The sequence below is a fragment of the Ceratotherium simum genome, chromosome 19 (genome assembly GCF_057802395.1).
Source record: "Ceratotherium simum simum isolate JZ-2026a chromosome 19, ASM5780239v1, whole genome shotgun sequence".
NCBI lineage: Eukaryota > Metazoa > Chordata > Mammalia > Perissodactyla > Rhinocerotidae > Ceratotherium > Ceratotherium simum.
In genome coordinates, this window is record NC_141918.1 from 43,056,282 (window position 1) to 43,078,844 (window position 22,563).

General features: G+C 36.0%; 1 protein-coding gene and 1 long non-coding RNA gene across 2 annotated transcripts in view; both read left to right on the forward strand.

The window, feature by feature from the left end:
- The window catches only part of LOC147914543 (uncharacterized), a 487,630-nt gene that overhangs the window by 33,837 nt on the left and 431,230 nt on the right, over nucleotides 1–22,563 (forward strand). The window lies entirely within an intron of this gene.
- Nucleotides 12,001–12,556, forward strand: LOC101402577 (thymosin beta-4-like). The gene has a single exon (XM_087444042.1). The coding sequence runs from the start codon at nucleotides 12,067–12,069 to the stop codon at nucleotides 12,196–12,198; it is 132 nt and encodes a 43-aa protein (XP_087300168.1). The 5' UTR covers nucleotides 12,001–12,066; the 3' UTR covers nucleotides 12,199–12,556.

Consider the following 22,563-nt stretch of genomic DNA (forward strand, 5'->3'; position numbering starts at 1 on the left):
TCCATTCATTTATTGAGCAAATGTTTATTATGCTCTGCCTTTGTTCCATTCACTGAGATAGGCATATACAGAAGAAAAACAACAATATCTTGTGGTGAGCACTCTAACAACTATGAGCCAAGTGCTGGGGGGAACCCAGAGATGGGACTGATCCATTTCTTTGGGGGAATCGGGAAAATCAGAGAAGAAATGACATTTGAGTTGAGTCTTGAGGCTGAATTGAGCAATCCAGGAGAAGAAGAGGAGGGAGGTCATTCCCAGGAGAGAGACCAGTATGTGCAAAGACTGGGAGTTGTGAAAACATACAAAGTATCCTATGAAAAGTGATGAATTCAACATGGCTTGAGAATAGGTTGCATGGGGTGAGGTGTTGGAGCCGAGGCTGGAAGGATAGTTGGGGGTCATACATGAAGGAGCCTTTGGCTATGAGTTGTCTGCTTTTCATCTTGTAGGCAGCAGGGAGGCATTGGAACCTGATAGATTGTGGCACAGGTAATCAATAAAATCCAGCATTTAGGTTGAGAGTAGAAGAGATACCAAGTGCTAAAAGCAAGGAAGAAATATAAAGAGGCTAAAGGACCTGTGGAACTAGTCCTGAATGTGGCCTTCTCTCCTTGATAGGGGCCGGGTAGAGTAATTTTATATCCTAATTTTGTGGTTTCCTACCCTGCAGGCCCTCTTTTCCTTTCAAATTGCCATTAGGACTTTAGCCTCTGGTTCCATTTCTTATCTTAGTGTTCTGCTTTCTTTCAGAACATTACTTACAACTGGTTTGAAGATCCTGTTCATTCTCATTTAGCTCTTCCTTATTAGTGATGATACTTTTGAAGAGGCTAGTCTCATCACAGTATGCAAGAGGTGCAACCACTTTGGAGATGTAAGGGTGAGTAAATACAGGAATAACACACAGAGTTCAGGGTCTTGCCCCTTTGGTGACATTTCTAGAGGTCTAGTGGTAGGGAGCATGTTGACATATCCCTTTGAAGATGAAGGACAAGCTACTGCATCTGGCCCCATTTAACAGTAAAAAAAGGCAAACACTTTGTCGGCCTTTTTGGATTTTTAGAGACAACATATATCTCATTTAGACAAGCTATTCCTACCCATTTATCAAGTATTTCTGAGGGTTACTAGTTTTGAGTAGGACCAGAGGAAGAGAGGTTCTATATCAGGTCCAGGCTGCCGTGCAAGCTGTTCTGCAACTTGGGCCATACAACTTAGCACATCTGACGGTGCTTGAAGCGTCTGTATGGAACCTTCAACAGGTTCCCTACAAGTGAATCATAGTATGGAGTTTTAACAATTTTGGAGCAAAGCTTTGCCTTCTCTGCAGAAAACTCTGCTCCTTTTGAAAAGCAGATTCTGGCTTGTTACTGGGCAAGCCACAAGTAACTGAAAGCTTGATCATGGGCCACTGAGTTACCAAGTCATTTGAGCTGCCTATCAGGAACCAAGTGTTTGGCACCAAGCCAAAATGTTTGGCATGTACAGCAAGCAGCACTCCATCATCAAATGAAAGCAGTACATACAAGATCAGGCTGAGGCAGGTCTTGAAGGCACAAACTAGTGCATAAGCAAGTGTCACAAATGCTCATGGCCCATATTTCTGCTTAAGTTGCTTCCTCCATCTCAATCTGTACTTATGGTCTCTGACTTATGGTCACTGCTGAATGTCCAACCTGCTAACAGATAAAATCTGAGACGCTAACCTGGCGTCATTCCCTTGGTAGTCTCACCAACCACCTGCTGGCAGGATGATCACACTGAACAATTTCTATCATGGAAGGAGTGGTGTTTTATTTTCACTGGAATAGATACTTCTCCAGTTACGGATTTGCCTTCCCTATCTGCAATGCTTCTGCCAAAACCATCATCCACGGACTTACAGAATGCCTTATTCAACATCGTAAAATTTCACACAGCATTACCTCTGACCAATGAACTTATTTTACAACAAATGAAGTGTGGCAATGGGCTCATGTTCATAGAATTCACTGATCTTAGCATGCTATCTATCCCCGTGAAGCAGCAGGCCTGATAGAACAGTGGAATGACCTTCTGAAAACTCAATTGTGGTGCCAGCTGGATAACAACACCTGTGGGGGCTGAATACTTTTTAACAAAAGTAGTCAGGCTAATTTAGTTGACCTACCCTGGGTCATGTGCCCATCTATTAAGCAGTAACTGTGAATTCTGTTTGTGAACAATGAGGTCAGAGCATAACGCCTAGAGCTGGGACAGTCCATCCAAACCTCATGCATTGAACACGGAGGGGTCCATAAGGAAAGGGTCCCTCTCTGTTACCAGAGATCCTTGATAGGTAAAATCAGTACATCTCCATTATATTGTCCTTGGTTGTCCAGGAAACACATACACTTTCTTTTAATTCATGTATTTCCACATTTCTTTTAATGCATACATTGCTCCTATGTAACATAAGAGAACTATTTTATACACAACAAATAGCACATTCACTTTCTCTCTAAAAAAGTACAAAATGTGTGTTGTACAGTTACCCTGTTACCTCTAGATCAGGACCTTTGCTCTGTGCCTCTCTGTCAGTCTCAGATATAGCTTCTCATGGTTCAGCAGTTTATGACTAATGGTATATTTGTTTAACCACCTACTGCAAACATAATAGACAATCGTGGAGTCAATAAAGGATAAATTCAATAAAATTCTCATTTGGAAATGGGAAGAGGGGAAAAATAAATAAACAGTGGTTCTACTCAAAAGGGATTGCAAGTTCTGACTGCCCTGGAAGGAGAGTGAGTTCTTTGGTCAGAAATCTGCATCATGGAAGATTTCACTTGACAGTTATCTCCTTGTGGCCACATTTGATACCCTTTTTTGGTGACTGCCATATGTTAGCAACATACTTCCTACTGGTGAAGTCTTGGTGGTCAACACGCTTCCTATTGGTGAAGTTCTGGTGGTGGAGGGAATGCTTAGGGGTTAAGTACTTCTGAGCATTTGCTTGCCAGGTTTGGGGTTTCTCTGAAAGGAAAACTTCCTTAAAACCTTGGTAGGCATCCAGTTAATTTGCACGTTGTCAATGTTATAGATTAGTAACCGGAACCTGAGATCATGTTGAGTCATAGTCTCAAGAGAAATCTGAGTCTGTGGTTTCTGTTTCTTAGCATTAGGCCTCAATGCTCTATCCATCTTCCATCTCTTAGCCTAAAGGTTTATGATGGTGCAGAACAATTGGTTGAGATTGGGAATCATAACTAATCCTTCCCGTATCTCTAGATGGTGCAATAGGGAAAGCATGTTCCACTGTCTCTTAATTAAGATAATTAGATTGGAGTTTCTGTCATTTTCGCCTAAAAACATCCTATCTGACACCTTATTCAGGCAGAGAGCAGCACTCGAGGTTCTTGGGAAGGGCTTGGAGAATAGTATTGTAGCTTCTCCTAGATCCTATTCTTATTTACAATGTTGTTGTCAGCCTCCCTGGCTTTCCTTGCAGTGACTTTTTCTTGGGGTGGAGAATTTGCCTTTTTCAATTTTCAAAACTCATGGCTATTTGAATCTCAGCTGTTTTGCATTATTAGATGCAGCCATAAAGCAAGGCTGTGCTTTCTTCTTTCTTTGCTTTGAAACAGTCAAGCTTGAAGTATGGAGAGTTGGCTAAGATATTTCAGCATCCTGACTTCTTTTTTACCGTATTTCCTAACATTCTAACCTCAGTAGACGCATAACCTGAGCCCACATGTATGACAGGGAACAGTTTAACCATCTGCTTTGCTACTGCACAGCACAGATGGACCACTCTCTAGCTACTACAAGGGGAATATTCACTACCCTGCAGCCCACCCCCACTGGGCCAACTCAACATTTTAAGATTTGCCGGTAACAACAACTGACTTCCACGTTAGCCAGGATGTTTTTAGGTGAAAATGACAGCAATCTCAACCTAATTATCTTAATTGAAATAAAAAGGTATTAGTTGGTTCACAAACCTGAAAAGACCAAGAGCAGACCTCGGCTTGAGGCATGGCCAGATCTGAATAGCCAAATACTTTAGCAATGTCAGAAGAAACCTGTCTCTCTCCATTTCTATCTCTGTTTTCCTTTACCTTTCCCTCACTCTCAGACCGACTCTCCCATGAGCTGACAAAAATAGCCATGGGTAACTCCAGGCCTTCCGTCTTCTAGCAGTTTAGCACCCCAGTGGAAGAAACCATCTCTTTTTCAAAATTTCCAGCCAAAGTCCTGGGCTGACTTTGACTTAACTTGGGTCACATACCCCCCTGTACCAATCACTGTGGACTCTAAGTTAGACATGGGTCTACCAGCCATCCTTAAAGATAAGGAGATGAGGAGATTCTTGAAAATTAAAGAAATTTAGTTATTATAATAGATATTCTGGACAAACAAACACAACAGACACTGGCACTGGGCCAGGAGTCAGAAGAAATGTAGTCTAATCATGGTTGCATCACTTTCCAGCCATTTGGCCCTTTCTGAGACTTAGTTTCCTCATCTGTAAAATAAGGACATTAATACTAAACTCAATTATTTCACAAGATTTTTGGATGACAAGGTGAGATTTTATATAGAACCTCAGAAGTTATATATATAAAGCCGAAATTATAATTAAAATATTTATGATGATCTTTATAGTATGCTTATGTTTCTTTAAAAACATTTTCAATATAAAAATAATATAACTACATAAGTCCACCCCCTTAGCATAACCATGTTGTTATCATTTTGAAATATTCTGTCTCATTTTCTTTCTTTCCTTTCTTTTTCTTGCTTTTCTCTTATACTGGTATAATCTTAATAATTCTCAGCTTTAATGGCAAAACTTCATCCATCAGACATACATAATTTTCCTAACCATTCTTATATTGTTGGACATTTAGATTATTTATTATTTTTTTCAACATTATAAATAACACTATGATGAATATACATATAATTATTTTTATGAAGTTGCCTTACTACCAACTTTTCTAAGCCTCTTGATATATGGACAGTCACATGTGGCTATAGTCACTGGCTATAGTAGATGCTACACCTGTCTTCCTCAGCCTCCTTGGACTGTACCATTTTGGTGCGCTCAGGTGACTTCCAGTTGCTGGCATCTGTATCTCTGTGCTTGGACTTTTTCTGGGATGCAAAAGGCATTTCCATCCAGGTGTGTGTTGCTGGTCAGAAATGCTCGGAAACGACATACTCCAGGAACAGCTCTCAAATAATGCCTAAGGGAGTTGATGAATAAATGCCCTTTGAAGTGTGTGTTTTACACCATTATCTGCAGGATTAAGCTCCAGCCACCCATCCACCAGTGATAGCTGGCTTCATAACACAGTCTTTTTTCTCCTCATTTTTATTGAGATATAATTGACATATAACATTGTGTAAGTTTAAGATGTACAACACGATGATTTGATATATGTATATATTGCAAAATGATTACCACAATAAGATTAGTTAACACATCCATCACCTCACATAGTTACCACCTTTTGTGTGTGTGGTAAGAACTTTTAAGATCTACTCTCTTAGCAACTTTCAAATAAACAGTACAGTATTGTTAACTATAGTTACCATGCTGTACAATAGATCCTCAGAAATTATTCATCTTATAACTGAAAGTTTGTACCCTTTGACCACCTTCATCCATTTCCTCCACTCTCCCACCCCTGGTAGCCACTAATCTACTCTGCTTCTATGAGTTAGTTTTTTTTAGATTCCACACATAAGTGAGATCATACGATATTTGTCTTTTCTTATCTGACTTACTTCACTTAGTATAATGCCTTCAAGGTTTATCCATGTTGTGACAAATGGCCTGATTTCTCTCTTTTTTATGACTGAATAATATTATTTTACATATATATATATCACATTTTCTTTATCCATTCATCCGTTGATGGACCCTTAGGTTGTTTCCATGTCATGGCTATTGTAAATAATGTAGCAATGAACATGGGAGTGCAGATATCTCTTTGAGATAGTGATTACATTTCCTTCAAATATATATCCTGAAGTAAAAATGCTGGATCATATGGTAGTTCTATTTTTATTTATTGAGGAACCTCCATACTGTTTTCCATAGTGGCTATACCAATTTACATAACACACTCTTAATCCACTGTCTTCCCTTCCTTGTCTTGTTTCCCCACTCTTCTGCTGAGTTTCCTTGTGCTACACAGATAAACCACGTACACTTGAAGCCTCATCTCAGAGTCTGCTTTTTGGGGAACCCAAAATAAAACACCAGGATTAATTATTTTCACTTAATTTTTAAATCGGCTAACTTAATAGGTGATGAGTTACCAATTATTTGTATCAACACAGATAAATCTCAAAATAATAATATTACTAAATGAAAGAAACAACCTTAAGAGAATTCATAAGTAAGATAGTATTAGTGAAACAATAACATACACAAAACAGTTTTATACATGCAAAGCAATGCCATATGTACAAAAAAAAAGCATAAATGCAAGATGACTTAAAATATATAACAAAATATATGATAAAACATTCTTGAGAATGATAAAACCAAAATCAGAATTGCAATAACCTCTAGAGAAAAGGAAGGGAAATATTATTGGAAGGATCACATAGGAGGCTTTAGTTATATAAGTAATGTTTTATTTTTTAAGCTGCGTTATAGCTCCATATAATTACATCATTCCATATGCTTTTTGTGTGTCTGAAACAGGTTATTATAAAAATGATTACCTAAACTATGTAAAATAAAGCAAGATATTTGTAAAGAAAATTCCCCTAGTATTTGTAAAGAAATAGCCATCAAATATATAAATAAAAAAATCTTTACTAGTACAAATGACAGAAATAAAAAAGTCTGATAGAATTGACTCTTAAAAATGTAAATTTTTAAGATACTATAATGGTGGATACATGTCATTACGCATTTGTCCTAGCCCTTAGAATGTACAACACCAAGAGTGAACTCTAATACAAACTATGGTCTTTGAGTGATAATGATGGATCAATGTAGACTCATCCATTGTAAAAAATGTACCACTCTGGTGGGTAATGTTGATAATGGGAGAGGCTATGAATGTGTGGGAGCAGGAGGTATATGGGAAATCTCTGTACCTTCTGCTCAATTTTGCTGTGAACTTAAAACTGCTCTAAAACATAAAGTCTTCTAAACTGTACCAAAAGAAAAGAGTGAGTTTTTGTATGTTGAAAAATTGAAACAAAATTGTCTAAACTAGGAAACTATCACAAATATGAAAAATATGATATTCTTAGTATATAGAGGTCACACAAATCAATAAGAAAAACACAAAGTCCCTAATAGAAAAATGGCAAAATGATATGAACACACAATTCTCCAATAGGAGATAAAAATGGTTACAAGACATAAGAAACCAGTTAACCTGTTTTTAGTTAACTTTGCTGTAATCAAATAAAAGCATAATAAATAACAGTTAAAATTTTCATCTCTGAAAATGGCAAAGATTTAAAACTTAATTACTCTTAATGCCGATTAGGAGACACACACACATTCTCAAAAGTGCTCACAGCATTTTAAAAAGTTGGTCTCTGCCTCAATAATTTGCCGTCTTGGATTTAATTGTAAAGGTCCAATCAGAGCTGGGGTTTTCCTGGTCAGAGAGAAGCTAGGGCATCAGACAAGTCTTGATTCAAATATCTCCTCTACTTCTGACCGGTTATGTGACTAAGGAAAGTTACTTTTTCCTTCTCACTGAATCTATTTCTTCAATTGTAAAATGTGGATAACTGTATCTATCTCATAGAAAATCATGAAGATTAAATTAAATAATGTAATTAGCAACTGGGTATAGGGTTGAACATTCAGAGTTGTTTAGCTAATAGCCATTTTATTACAGCAATGTTTCTTATAGTAGTATATATAACCCTAAAAATTTAGACATTATCCGAATGCCTACTTTATAGAGGGATAGGAAAAAATATTATGGTATTCTTTTCAAAGGGAACAGAATATAGCCATTAAAAATGTTTTCTAAAACTGTTTCATGACAAAGAATATACTCACAATATGATGTTAAATGAAAAAAAAAATAGACCAAGATACAAAATTGTACACAAATTATAATTCCATGTATCAAAACGTATGCTGAACATGCACCCAAAATTAATAGTGGTATTTCTAGGCTGTAGAATTATGAATGAATTTTTTTCTTCTTTATGCTTTTTGGTATTTACCAAGCCTTCTGCCATGAACCGCATTACTTTCATAATCATAAAAAGTCACGATGGTAATATGATGGAAAACAGTATAATTTAATTTATACGTAAATATAAGTAAATTATAAGAAACATTACTGACAATGTTAATTTTTTTAAAAGGGTATATTTAACATATATTGATTTTGTTAAGCATATGATATACTATCTCATGCATTTTAAAATTAATTCTAACTTGGTTGGCTTTATGTGTAGTTAAATTGAAAACTACCAGAAGGAGAGAGAATCAAGGAAATAGACATAACATTTTAAGCATAGTGCTTCTAAAGGATCCCAGGCTGGCCATTAGGTCTGTCTCCAGCATTTGCACATTCATTTCTTCATGTATTTATTCATCAAATATTAGCCCACTTATTCCGTGTCAGGTACTGTGCCAGGCATGAGGCATATGAGAATCAAGGTGGAGGGTGAAAGCCCTGTCTTTAAAGATCTCACAATTTGATGGAAAAACAAACAATGACTACACTATAACATTACATACGGAGTTACGTAAAAAGTGCCACGGGTGCATGACGGCAGGGGCCACTGGTGGCTTGATTAGGGCATTTAGCCAAATAGTATTACAAGTATATTTCAAATTAGGAATTCTAGTAAAATGAGATTAAAACTTGACCTTTGTTACTTTAAGTAAAGAAATCTGTGGTGGAATAACTTTTTCCCGGGATGAGGGAGGCAAGGTTGGAGAGATGTCAAAGAAACAGCAATCAAGTGACAAGCTCCTCAATATGCACCTTGAATGTGGGCTTATTTTATTTGTACCTTATCCTAGGAGTTTATAGTGATGCTGGTTTTCAAGCAGATTTGAGGGACAAAGGTGATAAAGATTTTCAGGTTTGTGAGTTTATCAAATCTTCCCAGAAAAACAACACCCATTTGCCGTCAAATATCAGTGAAAAAAAAAATACAGAAACTAGCACTGAGGAAAAATGGAATGGTTTCATTTTAAGTGGGGAAGACATACATTTATTTAAAATGTATTAACTGGGGAGAAACAGCAAAGAGCATAGTTAGGGGAAAAAATAGAATTTATTTGTAAATAAATTAGCATAAAAGGGTAAGACGGTGGGCAAGACTTATTTTAGTATGGTGTTAAAAGAGCGAAGAAATGTGATGAGAAATTAACAAATATTGTTTGAGTTAGAAGGAAATGTGGATAGAAACAATAAGAGCCAGGAAGATTGATTCTACTTCAAACGCGAGTGAAATGAGACTGAGAAGCTGTGGACAAAAATAAAGTCAGGGTTCAACCAAGACATTTTCAGAAGATTTGGCAAATGAGTTAGCATCGTGTTTGATGCGTCAAGCTGGTAAGGCTGCTACTTACATGAAAAAAAGGTGATATGATTTTTGGACCTCTCCTCCTTGATAACCTTTCTAGAATATTGAATTCTACTTGTTCGAAATGGAACTCATCAATTTCCTGTGCAAAATCGTTTTGCTCTGGAATTATCTATTACTACTCTAACACTAGTTTTCTAGTCACCTAGATGCCAAATTTATTTCATCTTTTCCATTTCCTACCTTCCATTATTTACCTAGTTGTCTAGGTTCCCTCTGTTTCATCTATCTTTCCTTCCCACTTCCAAGGTCACTATCCTATGTTGGTCTCTGTTACTTCTTGCCTGGGCTCTCAGAGCCTGCTGGTTCTTTCCCACAATGTACATGGTTGATGATGTAATCTGTTGGCCAGATCTGATCTCATCACTCCACCTGCTCGAACCCTTTCCAGGACGCCTCCTTACTTCAGAATAAAGTCAGGAGTTCAAGGCTGCCATACTTTACCTACAGCCTACCTTCTCAGGTTTATTTCCAATTATTTCCTTAGAGTCTTCCTATATTCTAACCAAATTGGACTTTTCACTGATGCACAGATAGAACTCGTGCTTTTTCATCTCCATGCCTTTGCATGTGTGTCTCTCTGCATGGAATAGCCACCCCTTCCCCTCCAGCCCACATGCCCTGACCTATTCTCCAAGACCCATCTTCAAAGCCCCCTGTGAAGGTCTTCCTGGTACATCAAATTCCTTGGAGTTGTTTGAATTTTCTTTATATTAATTTTTATGCCACTTCTTTTATTCTGCCTTCTCTTACAAAGACATATAAAGTATTTTTATTTCCCATCCTAGATTATATTTACAGATCAGGGATTTGTGGATTACTTATCTTTATGTCTCTTCACATCAGATTAGGCACTCAGTAAATATTTCTTGAATTCAGTGAGCATTAGTCAATAATTAGTAGCAAAGCAAAGTACTATTTACAAAAATATGATGCATTTGATTATTCATTTATTCAAATTTTTAAGTTTAAGATGTATCATTTCCTAATGAAAAGTACTTTACAACAAAATAAGAGTTATCTTCTGGTATTTTCTTTGGGCCCCATGTATCAAGATAAAATTGTAAATGATAAATATTATTACTGAAAATAAAGTGGCAACGTCTCCATAGTTCAGTTTGAGGAAATCTGAATTGTTCTCACACAAGTAGCCACATCAAATATTAAATGATATATGTTAAACACAGCCAGATGTTTCTCATTTAAAGAGATTCAGGTGCAAAGAAAAGACATTGTGTATAGAGAGAATGCAGTCAGCCTTGTTCCGAAATTATTAAAAATTGGTTTTAAGGTGCTTTCTATTCAGTAAAATTAACGCATTTCATATTTTAATTTTTAAAGTACAAAAATGTTTTTCAGTGAATTTATACTGAAATTATTTAAAAACTATTTTATATTTGACCAGTTTTACTGGTGCAATATATTAAAGGTTTTAAAATCTGTTTTTCCCTCTTTGAAAATAGAGGATTCTATGTGAATGTACTTAAATTCATACACTAAAATAATTTGCTTGAAGATTCTTCTATAGGCTAAAATGTTTCAAGTAGAGTCTAAGCATGCAAAAGCATGCTCCTACTATCTTAAAATACAAATTACAGAAAACAATGCTTTAGAAATTGGAATTTGGTTGATTTTGATGGGAAATTGGGAGCTCTGGAAAATGACTTTGGCATGTGATGATATTTGTTTTCATCTCGTCTATTAAATAAAGATTATTATTAAGCCTATTACTATTAGTATGGTATTCATTAAGTGAATTAGAAATATATTTCTCCTACATCACATTTTTCCTCATTCTTTAAAACTTAATTTTCTTCTTCGTTAGCCTGTTAGTGAAGTGAGTCGTTTGCCTGGGCAGGGTTTGCCCAGCGTCACGTCATTAGTGAGGCCTCCCTGAGTGCCAGGCTCTCCATGCTGCTGTAACACTGGGACACTGGAAGTTTCCCATATCATATGGGCATGCACCATATACTATAAGCAGCAGAGAATATTGTGTGGTTTGCTATCTTCTTGGTTCTTGGCACACCAACTTTTTTTCTTAGATTGAATCTGTTTTAGTGAGCCTCCAAAATGAAAAATTAATGGATAAATGGAATAGTAAGGTTTATTTATTTTTACCAAATTGTGCTCAATATCCTGTCTGATACCACCTGTGACAAATCTGCTTTTTCACTCTAAAAAACACGTGAATCGCAGCTGATGGAGAAACAATCATTATCATCAATTCTTGTTGTTTCGGCTACCACTAGCTGGATGGCGCTGATTCTATATTACAGACTCTAGCCTGCCAAATGCCCAGGATCCTCCATCAGTCACAGGCTCGAGACACACCTCGAATCACACTCGAGTGAAGGACTTTTGGAGATTGCACAGCCAGGATGTCAGCTCACTCCTCAAATAGCCTTCATAATTTTGTGGAAATAAAACTTTAGACTCGGCGGCGGCTACTTCGCAGACCCGTCTCCACTCGCTCGCGCGCCTCGCTCCGCTTCCTCTGCAACCATGTCTGACAAACCCGATATGGCTGAGATTGAGAAATTCGATAAGTCCAAATTGAAGAAGACAGAAACGCAAGAGAAAAATCCACTGCCTTCACAAGAAACGATTGAACAGGAGAAGCAAGCAGGCGAATAGTAATGAGGCGTGCGCCGCCAATATGCACTGTACATTCCACAAGCATTGCCTTCTTATTTTACTTCTTTTAGCTGTTTAACTTTGTAAGATGCAAAGAGGTTGGATCAAGTTTAAATGACTGTGCTGCCCCTTTTCACATCAAAGAAGCGAGAACTACTGACAACGAAGGCCGCGCCTGCCTCTCCCATCTGCCTGTCTGGCTGGCAGGGAAGGAAAAGAACTTGCATGTTGGTGAAGGAAGAAGCTAGGGGGACGACAGTGAAATCTAGAGTAAAACCAAGCTGGTCCAAGGTGTCCTGCAGGCTGTAAAATGCAGTTTAATCAGAGTGCCATTTTTTTGTTCAAATGATTTTAATTATTGGAATGCACAATTTTTTTAATATGCAAATAAAATGTTTTAAAACTTGAAGAAAAAAAAAAAAAACTTTAACTACTGTATCATCCCGTGATTTGGAAGAATTGAACCGTTGTAATCCTATCCCTTTTTTCTTTACAGAGGATAGAACAGACTTTTCAGGTCTGAAGCAGTTTCTTGGTATTGAAATTTAAGATCTCCTGGGAAATGTGAATTTCTGTTTAGAGAATTTCCTCCCCCTCTATCAGTCGTGTCAGAGTTGTTTTTATTGTAACATTTCTCTTACAGTGTAAGATTTTCCTTTCCATCTTGACATAATTGCTAGTTATTATCAAAACTAGGCAATGTTGAGCACAAAAACCTGAACAGGAAAGAAGTAATGCAAATTACTTGGTCAGAGAACCTCTTAAAGGACTTAAATAGATTTGGAATGAAAGATGCAAGACTACATTAAATTTAAATAACTTGCCATATAAATGTTGAAAAACAATTGCCAGATCTTTAAAATTGCAAGGATCAAGATTAAAGGTTTAAAAGAAATTCATTTTCTCTCTGACACAAGCTTAATCCTCCTTTTAATGTGCTTTGTTCTTATAATTCTGTGATCTATCCATGTGTATTTGCATTTATCGTATTTTTTTCTGTTTTTCTTCTTTATTATATCTTAATCTCCTTTGTGGGCAGGGGCCATTGCAAATCTTTAATTGTGCAAGATGTCTCTGACTACTGAGTAAATATTAGTTGATTGAGCCATGAGGATATGTTTTCATGATTGCCATCTTTCTGTATATAAAAATTACTAAGTTTTTGTTCTAGCTTTCTACCTCCATGAGCAAGAGTGGTCTGAATGTGGGGTGAACAGCGGGTGTAGGTGTGGAATATGACATCATTCTGTATTTTTTAGACATTTATGCACTTCTTTTACATATACACACACACACACATATATATGAACCATACATATGTATGAACATATATGTGTATGTATACATATACATACATATATATATGAATATATATGCATGAACCATACATTGTTCATAGTGGTAGAATATATATATATGTATGTATGTTTTTTAATGTATTTTTATATATTTTTTTCTTTGAGTGCAGAGATTATCTTTTACTATTATGAACCATACAATGTATGGTTCATGGCTTATACGTAGTAGTTGCCCAATGTTTGTGCCTCTTGATGATAGATGAGAGGACTCTATGGTTGTTAATTTTCTCTCATCTCCGTGGAACTGATACAATAACAGTTAACATTCTAATCAAAAAAAGTTAAAGTCCTAGAATCATCCAGGTCATCCTTGAACTTTAATGTGTCTCCCCAGAATCCGGTAGTTGTTCTTCACCAAGCAGAATTTATCAGTCACACCACTGGGCCTCTCTTTACTTTCTCCTATTTGTCAGGGAAAAAAGAGAAGAAGTGAATAAGAGAATGTAAGAGAGGAATAAGGAGATGTGGTTACTGTTTAACAATCCATCCAGAAAGCTTGCAGCTTTCACCTAGATGAGAACGATTGGAAATGATTCCAAAGGCCAAAAGATGGTTTTATACCATAATATGTTATCATTAAACAAACAGATTCTGAATGCAAAGTCTATTTTTTTTTCAAAAGCCACTCTTACTAACGTCGTAAGTATGTCTTTCAAAGAGGTTGAAGCTAGGGATGGTGTTACCTGCTGGAGGGGCTAGACAGACAGATAGGTGACCATCTGTCTTTTCTAACCTATGTTCCTGGGCTGATAGCTGCTTTCTTTGTGACTACGGATGGCATTTGTAGAAGTTGCAATTCTTTGTACTGCCTGTGATAAAGAAACTGATGACCATATTAACACGTTGTTATATATAACAGCTTTAAGGAGAGAAGGTAATATAGGCTCCACAAGTTCAGGGATTTTTGTCTGTTTTGTTCTCTTATGTGTCCTAAAACTTAAAACAGTATTTAATACACAATAGTCATGAAGGAAATAGTTATTGAATGATAGATTAGAAATATAAAACATATCATTCTTGCATTTTGTTGTCTTTTGCTATGCAGGTTGTGTTCGGTTTTCCTGACTTCATAATCATCTACTGAGTAATTGATGCCAAGTAACATAAAGAAATATAAGATATAGCATAGCCTTAGCAATCACGATAGAAAACACTTCCATGATGTATGTTTTATTTCTCTTCCTTTTTGCCATTTCTCTCAAATAGGTTGATTATGTAGATTGCTGTTTGATTTCATTGCATAATATACTGCAGAAATCAAACAAACTAAGCTTTGGCGAACATTATTTTGGACAAATTAATAGAGTACTTAATTTTATTTCAAGATATATCTCAGAAACATGTTTTATTACTAGCCTTAGAACAGAAATATTAATAGTATCTTCTGCATTATGCAGACAGCAGATGGTGAGGCAGACATACCAAAGCACTTCTATGGAAAGACTTACACAATCTTAATACTAATATTCAATTATTCCTAGAATTGAGAACTTTTATTCTAATAATGACCTGGATAACAAACCAATATGACACATATTAAAGATGAGACTCATAATTCATCTTGCAGAATACAATTATTCACAAATAATTCTCTGAAATACCTCTTTAGCATTTTCCTTTGCTTACCAGATTATTCCATTAAATCTTTGCTACTATTACTTTAGTATGCTACCTTAGCACCACACCCCTTCCCACTATTTACTTAAAAAAAATACACACATACTCACACACACATATGCATTCTACAGTTATAATCCAGGTGTGTCTTCTCATTTTTCTTCTAGGCACAAATACCAGCTCTAAGGAACACCATTAATCATAATGATAATGATATTAATAACAAGAACAATAATCCATTCTGGATTATTTTTCTGGTGGTCTGTTACCCTGCCTCCCTCTTTTGAATGTATTGGATCTGACACTAGGGAGAGTGCCAGCTAGTCTAAACCTTTCTTAGCTTTTCCATAACCAATGGAATGTCTTTTGTTACAGAATCCTTTGAAAGTCTGAGAAATGAGAGATAAGATGGCAGTCCTACCGGAATAGATCAAAGAAGCACTGCTATACCACACCTGCCCCTGTCGGATATTAGATTAAATTTACGCCTTGAACTATCTGTGCTACCTTTACTTGTCTACCTCAGATGAGCTTTTGGATGAGAAGTGTATAACACTCACTTGAATGGACAATGCTGGGCCCACCATTGAACCTGGAAGAGATGGAGATAAATGATTTGAGTGGAATTCTTTGTTGAGTCTGGTGTATGAGGAACCACTGACCATACAAAGTATGTACAGAACTAAGGTTGAATGGGCCTAATTCTACCATAAGAAGTTATACATCATTAACGATTGTGAGGCAAATGGCTATTGAAAGTATAGGTTGACAGTAAGTATAAAGGAAGACCTAATTAAAACGTTTATTGTCCAATCAAAAAGAAAATCTATTAGGAATGGAAAGAATGTAAGAATGGTTATGTGTACAAGATTTTAGGGCAGTTATCCTCACTTTATTGCTACGTATTTCCCCAAATAAATATAATTTTTTCTTGTCTCATGGGAACATCAAATGCATAAGTTAAATTAAAATTTACATCTATAAACCAGAGGCTAAATATATCAGTAAAAAAGTGAAATATCATTTGGAAATTTTAATAAATCAACTAAATCATGAATAGAATTCTAACCAGGTGTTTTATTTTTGCATAAATGAATTCAATAAATAAATAGCATAGCAGCAAGTTAGATGCCTGTGATACACTGATTAACAATCTGGTTGATTTTTTTGTTGTTACATTCCATCTCTAGAAGAAAGATGCAAAAACATTAAGTATTAACCTTTACATGATGGAGATTTTAAGTACAGTATAGTTTTAAAAATGAACAGAACCAAAGAAATGTTAAATTTTACTTACCATATTATTTATTCACAGTCAGAAAAGTGGCCCCAGTCTATTAAAAAAGGACTTAAAATAGAAGGTTGAGGCTAAGTATGAGCTGTCTGATGAACATTACTGTTATTCTAAAATATTAAATTCATTAAATACCTTCTTGGCAAAGTATTATGATCAATGGAAGAGTATTTACCCAATACCATGAGGTAAGATATACAAAGAGCAGCAGATGGTCTACTGAATAATTGAACACGTTTCAACTTCTCTTGGCTTTCGTTGAACTGACCTATCCGGGCCACCTTGATCTGCCACTTTTCTACGCAAATAACTGGAAGCCTAACAGCTGACTCAGTTGTTGAGTTAAAGCTGAAAGGGGCCATAGATTATTTAACTCCTTGCTTCTCTCGCAGCTAAAGAAAGTTAAGTCTATAGAAGTGAAATTAAATTATGCAAGTACACACTATAAGTTATTGAAAGAGAAATAGCTAAAACCTAGTTTCTTAACTTCCAGTCCAGTGTTCTTTCCATGCCACTATCCTGCTTCCCACAAGCAATTTGTTACAAAATATTAAAACTGGGAAAAAACATATTTTCTTGAATTATCCAGAACAGACTTCTAATATTTTGGAGCTATGACTTCCTTATTATGTTAATCATGCTGAGTCTTTGAAAAAGAGATATATAAGCTGTTTCTCTCTCCCTCTTTGTTTTTCTTTTCTTTGTTTAAAAGTGACACACTCTGAAATTAATTTGGTTTTAAGATTTGAGAACTTCGAAATACTTCCAATGGAAGGTAAACTCTTTTTGGTAGAGATCTGGTTTTGTCATGTTTACATCCCTAGCAATTAATAGAATGCCTGGTGCGTAATAAATGTTCTCTGAACTGAATTAAGCTTAATCAAATTGATATAATTGACAAAGGCTTAGTGAAGCCACACTTTGAAATCACCTACTCAGAGAACATTTCAATTTTCCATCTTGTGTGGGTAGATACTGTCTAAATTGAAAGTGACCTGATCTATTGAACCAAAGACAGCATTGCCAAAGAGGAACTTATTTCCAGTTCTGCCCTGGTTAGGTTTTTCCTTGTGTGTGTTGTAATTGTTAAATGTAGTCTTGACACTGTCATATGTTTCCTCAGTATAAAGTATGAGGAAAGTATAAAAGTATATAAAGTGTACTCTATATACTTTATTTCTGGCTGTCCTCTCAGCAGTCTGATACTTCAGTGTTACGAATTATTTTACATTGTCTGTGTTTTGATGCATCTTTCTGTGTCCTTTCATAATCCATTAACCTTTGAAATTACTAGAACTTCAAAGAAAACTTAAATAAATGAAGAGATGCACAGACTCAGTGCTAAAGGAGAGGAATCTTAACAACTTAGATAAAAATGGTTATATTTTTCTTTTTGGTCTTTAATACGTATTAAATTCAAAAGTCTCTTTTTGAGGAAAGCCCTTCCCCCATATTTCCCAGTCTTGGCCCCTTTTTTATTCAGCGTGTGCACATTATACGTACAGTTGATGAGAAGACTTGTATTTAGGAGAACAATCCAACAGATGGGCCTCGAGACAGAAATTAGGAGCTGTGAATCTGGAGAACACAAGAAACAGCCCCCAGAACTGCAAGTCTCAGTATTGGCCACAGCTCTTCCAGACAACTACTGCTTTGGGGCCACAAGAAACATGAAAGCGCCTGTTGGAACAAATCTCCTCTGCCTCCACCTGAGTGGTATGGTGGAGTGGGGGACGATAACTTTACTCTAGATTTTATTGTTTGCAGATAAAGGTGTACCAAGCAGCTGCTTCCTTCTGACAAAAAATTAAAATAAATAAATGATAAGTGTTTATATTTCATACTCTTTCTTTTTTTTTTTGGAAAGCACACATTTTGTGGCCTAGATAAATTTGTTTAAATGATATCTACCTGTTTATACATTGCCTTGTATCCTGGTATTATTTCTTGCTAAGTCCTTATGGAAATGTTGCAGATTCCTATATATATGCCTTGTTGACTGAATGAATAAATGAAGAACAAAAATACGCTATGTAGATCTGGAACATTTCTGAGAAATGAATCATCTAGTCCTGTCCCCTGATACTGTAAATGAGGAAATGGAAATCTGGACAGGCTCATAACTTCTAATTAGCAGCAGAGGAGGGTTAGTGCCTATTTTCTTTTATTCCAACTACAATGTTTTCCATTGGAAAAATACAACTGCTGCTAAATTGTTAGATTTTTTATAACTGTTGACTCCAGGATTGAGGAGGTTCCTACTTTAGTGCCTGAGCCTTTATGACCCTACTATAACTTCCTGGCACAGAAATGTCTCTTGGAGTAAGATGTATGCCATAACCCAGAAATTCTACTTCTCAGTATCTACCTTAGAATGACGCAGGTATATAAGGATTCATAAAAACAAGTATTTACTCCAGCAACCTTTATAATAATAAAACTCTGGAAAGAACCTAAATGTTTCTGTACGGGGATTGGTTAAAGGAATCTTAATATTTTTATTCTATGAAATACTATGCAACAGTTAAAAAGAATGAGTAATACCCATGTTTGGTAATAGCAACAGAATTCTAAGACATTGTACAATAAAAACTGAAAGTTGCAGAATATTTATAGTATGTGAAACACATAGACATGTAAAAAACAATATATATAGTAGTTCTGGATCCATATGATGTATATGTAAAAACATTAACAAAGGGTGGAAATAAACACGTTAAGTTTGTAATACGCATAGTTACCTATGGGGATGGCAGGACTGAAAGTTGAAGGTGGCTTTCAAAGGTAGCTTGATTTCGTCTCCACGTTTTAAATTTCTGAAAAACAGAATGTATTCATAAATTATTTGTATAAAGTAAAAAAAAGTTTTTTAAAAGCACATTATCCAGCAAAAGCTTAATACGCCTCTATTTTGACATTACTTTACACTAGGGTCTGGGGGAGAATCTGCAGATCTGCAAGAGGAGGTTGTCATTCTAGGCCAGCTCATGTTCTATAAAAGAGATCACATAAATAAGTTATTGATATTTAATTATTATAGAAAAGAAAACTATAAAGAATAAGGGAGCAACAATGAAAAAAACAGTTAAATTGATCATGTTTTTGTCAATAAAGAATTAATTTAGCAAATCATAAGAAACCAACTTTTTTCAAATAAGTGATCCTCAAACGTTCACAATATCATATTCTCTGAAAAAGATCAGAATAATCAGGCCTTGGCTATTCTAAAATATTTTATCTTTTGTTGCTTCTGCACTTAATCATTATATATCTTTTGACACCAAGGGAAATCAGAAGAAATGAATAAAAATCAGAATCAGAAGAAAAGGGTGGAGATTTAAACATATACTTAGGAGGAAACAGTGAAGTATATAAAAATACTAAATTATTGGTAAGGATGAATGGTATCTGAGTAAAATATTTATCTTTCTGAGCTCTGATCCTGCTGCTGGCAAATAGGATGTCATCATAAACTGAAGACTTGTTTCGGAAGAGGACCTTCATGAATAGCAATTTTACATCAAATGTGATTCACAGCGAAACTCTGTGAGGTTTATTTATGGGAAGTGATGTAGTGTGGAGGTCATGATCACAGACTTACATACCTGAGTTCTGAAACCTGATTCCGCCACTTATAGGTTGCAAGATCTTGGGTAAGTTATTTAACCTATCTGTGCCTCAGTTTGCTGTTTTGTTAAAGGCAATTATACTGCATACCTCTCACAGAGTGTTTTAAGGAGTTAATAAATGAAGTAATGAAACAAAAGCACTTAGCTTAGTTGTGTTCAGGAAGCTAGAGAAGAGTTACTTGTTTCTCCCTCCCACGGAAGTTTATAAACGGAGGCAGACAGTAACGATAGCCTTTAACAGTGTTCTACAAAACAGTGTAAATTATTTAGCTCTTTAGTTAATATGATGGATATAGACATGAAAGATATGATAGTTTAATCCCCACGGTGAGGTTTTCAAGTTTTAGTTTAGAGCAGAACAACCAGACATTTTTCTTGGTTTAGCCGGGTCAAGGAGATAAGGGAGCTTCAGACGCAGCCAGGGAGAGCCTGGAGATAATGGTGATAGTGGGAGATGATGCGCGCTCAGTGTCCGTCCACAGGGCTGTCTCTGCTCACAGATGATGGCTGACTTGTATTGACAAGGACTGGGGGAGAAATTAGATTGAAGTAGATAAGAGCATGGAGAGTATCTGCCAATGGTAAACTGCTCCAAGCTGTGTGGTTCCTTTAGAACTGCCCCTTCCCCTCATGGGCGTGTCTATCCCAAGCTTTACCTTAAAAAAAAAACATGGATCTCTGGCATATGGACAGATTATGGTTTACTCACTTCTTAAAGTTACCTTTAAGATGGAAAATTCAACACGCTCCAGTGTCCCCTTGTTAAATAATTCTATAGTTAAGAAAGTCGCTCTTTCATCTAATTCCTATTTCTCAGCACACGCACATACCCTCCCCCCCCCATACACACATGTTGCCAGGTTAGAAAAACTTTTTATGACTACTTTCTTTTCCTGTGAATAACTGAAGGGCTACTGAAAATTATTACTTTTCATTATTATTTTTTTGCATTGGTAGATTGATGTTCACTGCTTCCATTCTTTTAAAAGTAAAACTCCCCATAGATTTGAACTCATTCAAAGTGAATCGCCAAGATGGTATTTGAAATCCTAGTCAAGAACTCAGTATTCTCTTTCTGGTCTTAACACCAAAATTGTCATGAAATAAGCCAATACAACTGTACATGAACACTGTTGGTTCTCAAAGTGTCTTCATCTGGGGAAGGACTGTATTGGGCAAAAAGCACTTTATTTCCATAACACCAGTTGTTTCATGGATACTTAACCAGAGAGTTTTGACCAGGTAGATATAACTTTATCAAGCATTAGGAAGTCAAAGTATTTTTAATTTATTTTTTAAGTTAAACCTTATCTTTGTCCTTACCAGTTTCATTTATTAAGGATTCAGGATTATTCAGGCCAATGGGAATTGGATTTTTCTTGTATATTGAAATTTATTCAACAGTTAGAGTGACACTGAATCAAATTTAAGCATCTTTCATTTTTTTGTAGAAATATAACCCTTTAGATAAAAGTCTGGTTCAAAGAATTGATCAGCGGCATAGAAGGTTTTAAAAAGCAAAATGAAGTATATAGTTATTAATATTCTTAACTGGGACTCTATACATGGGATTGCAAACGCTAACTTGCTATATAGTCTGTTTTGCTTCCTATTTTTGCCTTAATTTCCAGGAAGCAAAGAACCAAATTTAATATGTAATCTCAGTAAATACAGGCCAGGTGGTTGATATATTTGCTTCATTCCCTTTGTACATCTTTTTTTTTTCTTACAAATCTAATTTGTCTTATTTTATACAGTGGTCTTTTATAATAACAAATTCCTTTTAGAAGCTGGCAGGCTATCAGTTATATAGAGAATAAATAATGAGTTCTGCAATTTTTTTTTTTTTTTTGTGAGGAAGATCAGCCCTGAGCTAACATCCTATGCCAATCCTCCTCTTTTTGCTGAGGAAGATTGGCCCTGGGCTAACATGCGTGCCCATCTTCCTCTACTTCATATGGAACGCCTCCACAGCATGACTTGACAAGTGGAGTGTCCGGGCGCGCCCTGGATCCGAACCTGCCAACCCCGGGCTTCCGAAGTGGAGCGTGCACACTTTACCGCTGTGCCACTGGGCCAGCCCTGAGTTCTGCAATTTTTGATTGCAGATTACTCTCCTTTAAGTGCAGCAAGAGGTGGTCTAAAACAAGAGGACTAAATAACCTCTAGCATCCCTTCTTCATCTAAATTTCTATTATTATGATTGGGGTTTTGAATAACTATATGCAACCTTTCCATCAGAACAATGAAAGTTGGTTTTATTTTAAATTAGGGGGTTGAGTAAATTCTAGAAAATTCTAATTGTTGAAATAATCATGAGGGAGTTGCATTTTTAATATTGTATAGTCGTATACAGCGTCTGATAATTCAGAATCAAGAGATCTGGGACAGATTTTCAGGAAAGAAAGATCCTTGCTTTCTTGAATGGTTTTCCACAGCACCTCACTCACTCACCTGAAGTGAGTGA